This window comes from Triturus cristatus, chromosome 11 (assembly GCF_964204655.1).
Source record: "Triturus cristatus chromosome 11, aTriCri1.1, whole genome shotgun sequence".
NCBI classification, from domain to species: domain Eukaryota; kingdom Metazoa; phylum Chordata; class Amphibia; order Caudata; family Salamandridae; genus Triturus; species Triturus cristatus.
This window is the reverse complement of record NC_140594.1, coordinates 564,565,776-564,578,651: the sequence shown is the minus strand read 5'-3', so window position 1 is coordinate 564,578,651 and position 12,876 is coordinate 564,565,776. Positions and strand designations below refer to the sequence as shown.

Here is a 12,876-nt window from a genome sequence, read left to right as displayed (position 1 = left end):
AGCAAACAAATGCTCGAAAGTTGGTTAAGAGTTGATCAATTCAACTTTGATGTCCCCTCTCCCTTCAAGCTGCTGCTCGTCTCTTGTGTGACGAGCGGACAAGGATGGAGGGGGTTGTGAGAGCAGAGAGCAAGGGGGTGGAGGAGCATGATTCACGCGCTGTAAGGCTTAATGAGCCATTACAGAAAGCCAGATGGCAGCTGTGCACGTTCACGCGCGCGTAACCGCACGCTTGAGGTCAGCAAAAGACTTTGGCAGCACTTTTAAAACTCCACTCCTAAATGTCTCACCAGACATGCACTGGCTCAGGCGAGACCTAAAAAGAGAAGAAGCACAGGGAGGGGGGTTTAAAGAAATGGAGCAGGCTTGCTAAGGACTGAAAGGGATGTGTATGTAAGGCAATTAAGTGAAGGGAGAGGACTGAAATATGGGTTTTGTGGAGGCAGAAGAAAAGTGAATGAAGTAGGTAAGATAGTCTGAATAGTTTAGAGAGGAGAAGATGGGATGGAAATGGATAGAGGTGGGAAGGGTGGTTATGGAAGGGAAGGAGATGAGATTGGAAGGGAAAGAGATGAGATTGGAGCGGAAGGAGGACGGGGCAGCAAGGAAGTTTGTTACTGAACTAATGGATGGGAAGGGGGAGATTAGAGACATTGTAGAGGAGAAAGGGATAAAAGGAAAGACATGGAGAAAAATGGGGAAGAATAGTAGCACTGGGGTAAAAGGGTTGGAGAGGTTGGAAAAGAAGGAAGAAGAAAGAGGGAAGGAAAAGAAAGAGAACTGGGAAGGCATTAAAGAACGCAGCAGGAAAGTTAATGGAACTGAACAGGGAAGGAGAAGGGAAGAAATGGGAAGGGAGGAGAATGTTGGGGATAGCAAAAGAAGAAATATATGAGGAAAGAAGAAAGTAGTAGCAAAAGGGAATAGTAGAAAGTGGAATAGGAGTGGAGAAGGAGGAGGACAGAAGAAACATGGAATGAGAAATGGGAATGGGAAGTGAGAAAGCGATGGAAAGGAATGAATGGATGGGGCAGGGTAGGTGAAAGGATAGCCTGGGAAAGGGATGGAGCATGGAAGGGACAGGGAAGGGAGAAGAGAGGAAAGGACTATGGGAGAGATGTTAAGAGGAGGAAAAGCGAGGACAGTGTCACGAGGTGAAGGGAATGGGAAAGAATGGGAGAGTTGGGGGATGGAGTAAGGAGTTATATGGGAAGGGTATAGGAGGGGAGAAAGATAGAGGAGAGGAATGTGAGAAGTGGGGAAAGGGAAAGGAGTTGATAGAGAGGGGAATGGAAGAGGAAGACAAGGGGTCATAAAGGGATGTGAACATGGAGTTAGGAAAGGGAAATAAAAAGGACAGATGGGTGAAGGAAAGAGAAGGGAAGGGATAAGAAGAAGGGGGCTGTGAAGGGACTAAAGCAATAGTCAGAGATAGTGAAGAGAGATGGGAAAGGAATGGGAGAGTAAACAGATGGGTGGTTAGGTTAGGTAAAGTTAAGAAAAAGAGAGGGACCAAGAGGGAAGGAAAGGAGAAAGGAAGAGGAAAGGGTGTGGAAATTGAAGGAATAGAGTGGTTGGGCTAAGGTTGCCAAGAGTGGGGCTGGTTACAGAAGAAATGAGAAGGGTAATGAAGGGAAAGTTATAGGCAGAGAAGAGACTGCGTGGGGGTTAGCTATGTAATAGGCACAGATGAAACAGGGAGGTGACAACTTGGGTGTGGCTGAGAGAGAGAAGGGAATGGGAGTTGAATGAAAGTAAAGGGAAGGGGAGAGTAAGCGAAGTAGGTTAGGTAAGGTAAAATGTCAGGCAAATAGAGGAAATGGTAGGAGAGGGAAGGGCAGGTGTGATTGCAGGTGAGGGAGGGATGGGAAGTGATGAGAAGGAAAGGGAAGGACAGGGAATAGAAGAGGTTAAGTGGTAAAGTGTGTGTGGGGTGGGAAAGAAAGGGAATGGTGAAAAGGGAGGGGCATAGTGGAGTGCAGAGAGGAACAGAGAAGGGTGAGAAAAGACATGAAGAGATTGAAAGAATAATGAAGGATACGGTTGGAAAATTAATGGTTAGAAGAATGGAGTGCAAGAATAAGGATACGGTTGGAAAATTAATGGTTAGAAGAATGGAGTGCAAGAATGTGGGGTAAAGGTATTAAGGGCTATGGTAAATGTGGATTTCAAGTGAAATGAAATGAAATGTGTTGCTTGTATAGCGCATCCGTCACTCCTAACGGAGTCTCCTGGCGCTGTAAATGACAAAGATCAACTGTGTAGATTGAGACCTAAATTAGGGCCAGGCAGCAGGCGTCAGTAAGTTTTCAGTTTGGTTTTGTTCAGTATTTAGTTTGGTTGTGGGTTCAGTTTGGTTTTCAGTTCAGTTTTCGTTTATTCACTCACCATTGTTTCCTTGCCTCCACCTCTGCCCCCCTTCCTATCTGTATCCTGCTCAGCCCCTGCAGCTCCTAGCGTCTCAGTGTCTCCAGCTCCAGCAGTACTCTTCTCCATCCGGTGTCCCTGTGTGTAATGCTGCAGGTCCCTGGTTACCACTCTTTTATACCGAGGATACATCACAAAGGAGACCTTGCAACGTGTCATCATAAATTACTTTGTTGGCGATACCACTGGGTGTAGATAAACAGGCGGAGCAGGGAAAGGCATCTGTAAAATCAGATTTAGTGGCCAGATCCAAATATCAAGTCACTAATATGGATCCAGTCATTAACCGTAAAAGAAGGCCCAGTTCTTCCCGACATGCCTCTAGAGCAGGCTTATCCAACAAGTAGCTCATGAGCTACTGGTAGCTCTCCAGATACCTGTAAGTAACTCTCATGTGTGCAGCCCGGTGAGCTAAATTATCAACTTTTGCTTGGTTAAATTAATATATGTATACTAAAGCTGAAAAGCATGTATTCAAGATGAAAATGTGTGTATTTTTAGAGCTCATAAGTTAATGTGTGCCAGAAAATGATTGCATTTCCAATATATATTTTCATCTCATATTTGAATGCTAAACACCAAATGTTGTTGGGGAGCACTTTCTTTTATTATTACATTTTTAATAATATTAGGTGCCCCAGAGGACTTTCATTGAACATAAGTAGCTCTCATTACAGAAAAGGTTGGATACCCCTGCTCTAGAGGGGTGTTGGTTTTTCTGTGCTTCAGTGGAGGTGTCCCCTATGCATGCGACCTGGCCTCACTGCATCAAACTGCAGGTGTGTATGTAGTTGAAAAACTTTAAATAAAGGTTATAAAAAATAAAAAAAAGCATGAGTAATAATAGAATATTATTACTCTTTCCAGGCTTTTGCTTTGGATGCTGCTGTGAATGAGCGAAGTGTGTCAAAGAAATGTCAGAATGTTGGTCTTTCCCAATTCTTGATTAAAGTAAATAATATGTTGAGCATAATAAAAAAGTAAATCTGCACCTGTAGATTTAAGTCTACATGTAGGTGTAGATTCACTACTTTCACCGACTTTACCAACCGTACGCCTGGAAAAGTGCTCGGGACAGTTATCCAGGTGTACTACTGGAAATGCTAGGTGACTCCATAGCAGAGAAGTCTGCACAGGATGAATGGAGTCCTCCACGTAAACACACTTTTTTCCTCTCTACAAAGAAAACATTTTTTTACCCTCAGAGAAAGTCCTTCCCCTACAACCTCAACCGAAAACTTCTCCTTCACACCCTAATATGAGAATTACCACAGCACTATGCTGCAGTAGTTCTTTAACCATTTTCATGGTGGAAATGGAAATGCCCTCAAAAGTACAGGTCTGGAAGCATTCACAAACTGACAAGGCACACCATGCCTTGGGGCGCCCTTTTTCCAACCCATGAATGGGATTTAGAATAGGATTTCCAAGTGCAGGTTTCCACACTCGTGGAAATGCTGATACTCAAACCCATTTATGTCTGCCAGGAATCCATTTTGTTAATTTGTGGCAGAAGTGAAAAAAAGGTATATTTGGTTTGGTCATAAACTTGTGCTTACAAATGAATTTACCTTTGTAAATCTGGCCCACAGTACCCCAGTCTAAAGGTTTGCACTTGTAAGGTTCACATTCTTAAAACCATTTATGCCTTTTGGGAATACCTTTTGTTAATTCCTGGCAGAAGATAAAAAAAGGTACATTCAAACACAAGCTTAAGTTTATCACAGAACTTACCATTGTGAATAGGGCCAACTTATTTCCATCCACAATCTTTGAATGGACTCTGGTAAATCCAATCAAGAAGGAAGGCTACCAGAACTAGTTCTACCCATCCTTTCATAGTGAGGTCGCATTCTTATCAGAGGAAAGGCTGATTTTTGCCATAAATACCGCCCGTGCTTCAAAATAATTCCTTTGTGGCCCACTGCAACAAGCCACCGCAATCCGTGTGTCTTCCTCGCCCATGCACAAATACATTTTACAATCACAGGTCAAACTGATTCAATTGTCAGGTGACTAGCAACCGCCACCAACAAAAAGGAAGATGTTTGCTTACCAATTTTTTGTCTTCAATCCCAATGCTCGAGCTCAGGAGATGCATGTTAAAAAAGGCCAGAATCCCCAACAATTTAGGTTGTAGATAATCAGCCTAAAAAAAAACAAGAAATGACAGTTTGTTTTAAAAGATGTTAGATGTAGTCAAAAATTGTATATAAGTGAGGGTGTTGACACAAACTTCATGATGCATTGTCTAAAATGACTTCTGTTCAGGAGCATGGATACTCCTGACCCCTGCAACAGGGATACTGGGTTTCTGGCCAATGATACTGAAGTGGACAAGCTTCAAGAGGGAAAATTGTACAGGAGCACTGGGATCCAAGCAGCACCTGCGGTAAGAAGGAAGGCGGAGTGCCTTTATCAAGGAAACCAGGCCCATCACTTCAGCTGGTTTGGTGATTCGAGGAGAGATAGCCTCACATTCTAAAGGTAGAGTGGAAGTCTGGGAGGAGAGTAGCACTGACCCTTCCTGCTGCAACTCACGTGTAGGCCCTGCAATGGTATGTGTGCAGCGTGCAGCTGCCTGTGGTCCTTACACCACAACAAATACACCACAAGTTCACACTGCCCTTAGCCCCATCTGAGAGAAAGCAGCCTAATTTACTGTAAACCCATCAGAGTTGGTGCTATGGACGTTTCCTGAGACTGGGGACCCCTGCCAGCAGACTCACATTTTTACCAACCAAACTTGACAACCTCCAGCGACACGTTTTCTTTGTTGTTCTGTAATAAGATCCTGATACCCGATCGCAAAAAAAAGCAGAAAATGGCATGCTGCTGGCAGCAAGTTACAGAACATACTTAGTTACTCATGTAAAGCAGAGGTGCATCGCCTACTCGACATTCATAAAACAAACGCAAAGGTACCCCCTTTTTAAACGTGTTCTGCAAAATGATAGGTAATTGATTAAGAGGAGTCAGTATATATCACATGTAAACCAACTGACAGAGAAGATTGAACTATTTAATGTGTGTTATTTTTGTGAAGTGTATCCGAATGTTTAAACTTTTATCAGTCTCCAAGAGTAATTTCTGAAAGTTTGACCTCACAAACACATGGAAATTACAGCCTAAACAGGAGGTATATGGCTGATCAGAGAGCTTGCAGTAGTACCTAGTGCTAGAGATTCCAGCAGGCAGCAAGATGCAGCATTTGCTACAAGGATTGCCCCTGAATCTTTTGGCCCTGGAGAACAGGCCTGGCAGAGTGCAAGTCCTTCTCTAGAACTTCTTTAACAGAAATTAAATGTGTCAGTTCTTACCATGATGTCAGCTGATGTGATGTCCCTCGGACCTTGATATGGGTCATCACTAGAGGCGAATGAGGCCAGTATTGCCAGACCATTGAAGACTTGCTGGTAGTGCTCACCAATACGCAGTAATAGCTCATTATGCAGGCCCTGGTAGTCCTGTCTCAGGAGACTGCCCAGCTCAATCTCGGTTTCATTCTGAATAAAAAGCGAAGATGAAAAGGGTGAACAGCTCATCTCAACACTCGGAGAGAAGAAAACTTATATTTAACTCGAATTTAGTGCAGAAGGCACACTCCGTTCCAAAGGGGCAATGCATTTGCAAAAAACACATACTGATCTTTCCCTTATGAAAATTCACACTGTCTACTCCACGGGGCTCAGCTTGGATTTAGATAAAGAAAATATTTTTTGAGTTATAGCATATGACAAGATGATAATTACAAAGTGACTTTCGGTATCACCTCAAAATGCAATGCAAACTCAGTGTTTATTCAATTAAAGTTCTTTCCACAAAAATCCTCTCAGAGGTTTTTCAAAAAAGGGTTTGCCTCCGAATGTCCAATTCCTTGTCTAAGCACAGTGTCTGTCAGAGGGATAGAAAGCGGGCATCAAATTGCAGGGTCATTCTGATGTTACCGAGGACACTACATGGAGTCACGTTAACCATGTCTAAGTCCCCATCTAACCCCCTATAGGTCTCTCATTTCAGAAATTCGTAGAGAGGAAACTCCTGTGTGACAGGAAAATATAATGCATAATAATTTGTATTCAATTAAGGCTTCATAGTAAGGTTGATGGTGTTGCAGAAGGCGGGGAACTGTAATTGATAAAAGGACCTTACTGACTTCATATGGGCCTAATATCTAGCCATCTGCAAAAGTATTGTAAAATGCACCAATATTTCTGTACAGCAGGTTTTCTGCCTGGCAGTGGGATAACAGGTTTACTACTAGGAACAGTTTGGCACCACGCTCATTGCCATGGGCTCTCATGCAGACAGGCTCATCCCAATTTAAGAGGACAGTCAGTAAGTAAACCCACCAATGGGATAATCTTTTGACCCAACTCACACAGAGGGAGCTCCTTCCAAATGGGGCGTTCAGGAACCAACCTGTACACAGACGAATCGGTTGACTCCATCGAGGACAAACCAGCAACACCGTCTAAACGTGACATTCCATGAGCTGGATATAGCCTCAGGAGCGCCAATCACAATAGATGTGGGACAATAATCAGTCAGACACTTGTCACTATCCAGAACAGATAAGCAACAGATATGACCCAAGGACCAATGAACAGGCTACACTTGAAACCATCAAAGTTAGACATAAGGCTCAGTCACAGGCAAAAACAGAGAACGGTGGCAGCAAGGCTTCCTGAAATCTAACTCTTTCCATTGAAATGAACATCAGCAACTGTATTTTAGAGTAAAGTACAAAAACACTGCCCTCCCCAAACATTACGCAACCTGAAGAATCCTTATAATATACATATAACGCCGTCAACAGCAGGTTACCTTGAGATAGTGAAGTGCACGTTCTAGCTCGTCCTTGGAGCAGGAGCAGACCAGATGCGAGAAGATGTACTTAAAGTTATTAATCAAGATCTCCCGACGATTCACATTCAGTTGCTTGGCTATAGTGCGAATGAGTGCAGAGGCAGTAGGGCTGGCCTTCGCAGCCAGGTATGGGAGTAGAAGCTGTAAGGTTCGCTGTTTGAAGACAAGAACAAGGCAAAAATAATTACTGAACAGCAATCAGCACATCTATACTTGGCTACAAATACTATTCTTGAGGCTACTAATAAACATATTACTAATTTCTATAGTGCACACTACTAACTAAATTGTATTTTAGTTCCTTGTAAACTCAATGCTGCTGATGTTTTCCTTTGGAAAGAAATGGGTCCTGCGATTTCCTCCTTAACCTGCAGGTTTCTTAAAAGCACAACTGCAGTGTTTAAAACTGCAGAATGCTAACTCACATAATACATTATTTTTGTATATTGTGCAGTACTGCCAAACAAAAAATCTAGAACCAGTTTCAGAATGACACTGATTAGACTAGCTATGTTTTCAAACTGCTCTTTAGCTTGAGAAAAAAAAACAGAGGGCCATCCACAACAAATTCATATCTTCACCATTACGAATTAAATATTGTAAAGACCAAACTATGTCTTATTGAGTTTCATAGATGACGTTACATAGACACTCACCACAAGTCCAAAGTCACTAGGCTTTTAAGTCAAAATCAACCATTTCTTCATAGGACACATGAAAACAGTACCAACAAACCTAGCTATAACTGAACCTACTTTAGAAAATCACGTTCCGTCTCCTAACCTCCAAAGGCACGCCAAAGGCAAGTCCGTCTGTGCCCGACCACCCTTGGATCATGCCCTGCACCACGACCCCTGGCACTCCCGACCCCCCAAAGATACACAATCTTCGTGTTCTACACCCTTGACCCCAGATGCTGCAACAAAGACAGCCACTGCGCCAACCCACACTCCACGGTAATACCTTTCACCTGTACACACTGATTTTTCAGCTGCCACAGCACACACACCAGCCCACCGACCAGCCTCTCCCCGAACACACCACAGAAATCACGTCAACCAAAGCACCAACTTGCATGCTCCCTTCTCAACACGCGCTCACTATGCAAACACACCACCAAGATTTGACACCATCTCCACCCTCACACCCAACGTCCTCTTCCTCCCTAAGAACTGGCACATCCCCATTTCCAACATCAACACCACAATACCCGAAAGATACAAGATCACCCACCGCAACCGCATGAACAAGACTGGCGGAGGGATCGCCATCATACACATGGAATCCATCCAATGCACTGCCACAAATGACGACCCCATTTCCAACATCACCACCACAATACCCGAAAGATACAAGACCACCCGGGGGGGCGCTAGGTGGCGCTGGACCGTCATGGCCGCGCTTCTGTGAGGCTCTAGCCGGCCAGGCAAATGCTTATCCTGAAGCAACATCCTCCCGGCCAGCTACTGGGGAACTCAGCACGTCGGCGAGTGGCGCAGTACTTTGAGACTGTCCGGTGCCAGTTTGAAGAGGAACGGAGACCCGGAAGCGGAGAGATCGGCTTGCGAAATCGCCCGGGATGGCTTAGTGAGAGGGGCGGAGCGACGAGGCGGCTGCTGGTGCTGCCCTCCACCGGGGATCCTCGGGGCCTGCTGGGCCGCGACGTTGGTGCTGCCTTGGGACTGCAGCCGGCGTTGCCCCCCCCCCCCCCCCCCTGGTTGCTCACGGAGGGGTGACCTCCCCCTCCGCTCGGCGGACACGAGCTGCTGCTGCGGAGGCCGGTGAGAGCGCTGGAGGCCTGCCTTGAGTGTCGCGAGGCCGAGGGGGCTGGCGGTGTGCTCTCCGCTATCTCCGCCTGCCTTTGTCGGCGCTGTGGAGGAAAGTAGCGGGCGAATCCGGCGCCTGGACGTCATCTGTGGGGCACTGAAATAGCGCCTGGAGCCGGAGGGGGGCTGGGTCTGGCTGGATCGGCCCCTTCAGGATTTCCTCGCGGGCCAGTGGTGCTGGGAGCCGGTCCGGTGGGTGCCTCTCTGATCCTCTGCCTGGTCCTGCAGGTGCGTGACTGACTGGCGCTGTTGCTGGAGGAGCGCGGGAGGCGCTGCGACTCCTGCTTGCCGCTGGACGGGGCTGGGCCTCTGGCTGGGCACCCGGGTGGAACACTATCGACGGCCATTTGGGGACAGTACCGTGGGTGGGCCCGTTGGCACTAGAGCAGAGGAGCGGAGCGGAGGGGTGCGCGGCCTGTGATGTGGCTCTAGGGACCGACGCCAATTGCATAATTTGAAAGGCACGCTCCCCGCAGGGACTGATCTTGGCGTCTGCAGGTACAATGGGCAAACCGGACGCGAAACAATCGACATTGCATTTCAACCCCCCAAAGAAAAAAACGCGCACCCAGACTGCGGACGGAGGTGAACCGGGTCCCAGCGAGGAGGAGGACGTGGACTGGAAGTCCCTGCTCATGGGTATGCAGCGGAGTTTAACCTCCATTGACGCCAAGATCGATAATATGAATACTCGGCTGGACGCGGTGGTGCATCGGCTGGATCAGCACGGGGAGCGACTGAAGGAGGCGGAGGGTCGGATTTCGGAGCTGGAGGATGGGGCCGGGACCGGCGCAACTAAAATCTCTCAGATGGACCGACTACTCAAAGTCATTGCGGAAAAAAATGAGGACTTGGAGGCGCGTTCCCGGAGGAACAACGTCCGCCTGGTTGGCCTTGCGGAATCCAGCGGTGGCGGACGCATGGAGGAGTTCACAAAACGCCTACTGATAGATAAATTCGGACGGGACTCTTTTTCGCCTCAGCTGGTAGTGGAGCGGGCTCACAGATCCTTGGGACCCCGGCCGGTCCCTGGAGCCCCGCCGCGCCCGGTGATTATCAAGTTCCTCAATTATAGAGACAGTGACACTCTGCTGCGCCTGGTGCGAGAGCAACAACCGATCCAGCATGATAACACTACTCTCTCGTTCTATCCGGACTTCACCCAGATGGTGCAGGAGGCTCGTCGCAAGTTCGCGGGAGTAAAGAAAAAGCTGCAGCAGTGCGACATCTCATATTCAATGCTGTACCCCGCCAAGCTCAAGATCACACATCATGGCAAAATCCTCTTCTTCAGCAATCCTCAACAGGTGGAGGACTTCCTTCGGGACCAGCGGCCCTCCGCGTCCCCGCGGCGCGGCCCTGGGGCGAGGTCTGCGTCCCGGTCTCCGACATCTGCTCCGGACTGATGAGTATTAACGTCATGATCCCTTTGCGCTCCTTCTTCTTCTGCATTCTCCTCACTTCTCCTAGCTCATTCTTTTCTGCTTCCCTTTCTCTTCCCTTTACTCATGCCCCCTTCTGGTTGCAGATATGGACTGGCTGACTCCACAAGTTGGACTGCCTGGACTGTGGAGAGAACTATTCCAGTCCTTTGACCTTTAGTGGAGCTTGTGGAGGCTGGAGGGAACATTGAGGTCAAGCACCCCATTTGTACTGCCTCTCATTACTTCTGAGGTTCTGGCGGGGGCGGCGCAGTGGGTGAAATATCGGGATAGGGGAGGGTAGGTCCAGCTCACTGGTGTCACCCGGAGAGGGAATACCCCCATAACACTAGATCTGTTTGATATATGGGTTGGGAGGGGTCTGGGTCCCGGCAGGATTGGGCTGTCGCGGTGGGAGGGGGCGGGATGGGGTAGGGAAAGGTTAATGGAGGGACGGTTTATTGGGAGGGTCTCCTCCGACAAGTTGGGGGAGTCGGCTGGAACGGGAGAGGGGAGGGAATGTGAATACAGCACTACACTGGTACACTGGACCATGCACTCTTAAACATTAGGGCTCGACGTTTGGCGGTGCCTACGATGGGGCCTGGAGATGGCAATGCTGTGTGTTCTCGGCCTGGGAGGGGAGGGGTGGCAGGGCCGCGAGGCTCGGCAGCGATATATGCTTAGCTTCAGACTCCTGTGTCAGTCCGCGTGATGGCACAGACGGAAGGAAACATGCTGCGAGACCCGCATAGTAGGATTAACGTCCTGACATGGAACATACGGGGGTTGGGGGACCCGCGCAAGCGCCGACAGATCCTGGGTTATCTCGACCGTCATCAGATACACATAGCGCTGTTGCAGGAAACACACACGGATCCCCGCCGCTTATCTACATTTGCATCCCGGTGGGCGTCCTATGGCCTATTCTCCTTGTATTCCACATATTCCAGGGGAACAGCCATATTGGTCAGGAAACACACTCCATTTGTGCCTCTAGGGGAAAAAACGGATGCCGAGGGACGTTTCTGTGTCGTGTGGGGTCGGATGGGCAACGCCACGGTCACTATCGCGTCCTCCTATGGGCCTAATCTGGATGAGCCCACTCACTTCATCTCCCTATGGGAAGTTATACTGGACATAGGGTCTACGCACTTGATATGGGGAGGTGATTTCAATGTCACCCTGAACCCTGCTCTGGACCGCTCGAATGTAGGCGCCTCACACCACCCTCACTCTCAGGCCTATATCTCTGACTTGCAGGCTCACCATTTACTGATTGATGCCTGGCGCCACATTCATCCGGATGTGCAGGAGGGCACGCACTGTTCGGCACCGCACTCCACATGGGCTCGGTTGGATTATATACTGCTCTCAAGGAGTCTGGGGTCCTCATTGCTGGCCGCACGACACTTGCCTCGTACCTATTCAGACCATGCACCTGTGTTAGAGCTGGACTGGTCGGTGCGCCGCTCCCCTGGTGCATGCAACCGAATATTCTCCTAGATGAGCTTTTCCAGAACGAAATGTCCCAGGAGATCATAGATTTTATAGATCGCAATAGAGGTTCGGTGGACTGCGTGGCGACGGTGTGGGAGGCCTTCAAGGTCACCATGCGGGGGGGTGTATTTCTAAGGGCTCTGGAGTCCTGCGCTCCCTTCGTACTACGCTAACCTCCCTGAAGCGGGATCTGCGGGTACTAGAGACTGCCCCCAATTTCCTGGAGGACCCTAAGGCGCAGCTTGAATATCGCACTAAGCTCTCAAGAGTACAAGCTCACCGCGGAGAGAGAAGTCCACTTCCGGGGGAAACATTTCACTGCGCGGGCGTATGGGGAGGGGGAGCGGCCCGGTAGGTTTCTGGCGGGGGTGGTCCGTCCCCCGCGAGGCGCTAATCGCATCTTGGAGGTTAGAGCCCCCGACGGCACTATGTACCATGATACGCCCTCTATACTTTCCTCCTTTGTATCACACTACTCCGCCTTGTACACATCTAGGCGTGAGTCGCCGTTGGAAATGTCTGAGTATTTGTCGGAGCTTACTCTCGGATGGCTATCTAATACCCAGCGGGAACTCTTGGCGGCCCCCATAGGGCTTGCCGAAATTAAGGAAGCCATAATGCAGACGTCATCGGGAAAGGCGCCGGGCCTGGACGGCTTCCCTATTGAGTACTACAAAGCCTTCATTGACCCGCTGGCGGCGGTCTTGCGTGAGGTATTCGAGGAGGCGAACGAGACTGGCTCTTTGCCACCGAGTATGTCAGAGACTCTGATAGTCTCGCTTCTCAAGCTGGGGAAGCCCCCGGATTCCTGTGACTCCTATAGGCCCCTTTCC

General features: G+C 48.5%; 1 protein-coding gene across 3 annotated transcripts in view; it reads right to left on the bottom strand.

Annotated features, from left to right (window-relative positions):
• The window catches only part of ATR (ATR checkpoint kinase), a 434,398-nt gene that overhangs the window by 261,289 nt on the left and 160,233 nt on the right, over positions 1 to 12,876 (bottom strand). For all 3 annotated transcript variants that reach the window (XM_085633621.1, XM_085633618.1, XM_085633619.1), the window contains exons 15-17: positions 7,255 to 7,449; positions 5,748 to 5,933; positions 4,484 to 4,576 (exon numbers count right to left, since the gene is read on the bottom strand). In XM_085633621.1, coding sequence (XP_085489747.1) covers positions 4,484 to 4,576; positions 5,748 to 5,933; positions 7,255 to 7,449 — 474 coding nt within the window. The remainder of the gene's footprint in view (positions 1 to 4,483; positions 4,577 to 5,747; positions 5,934 to 7,254; positions 7,450 to 12,876) is intronic.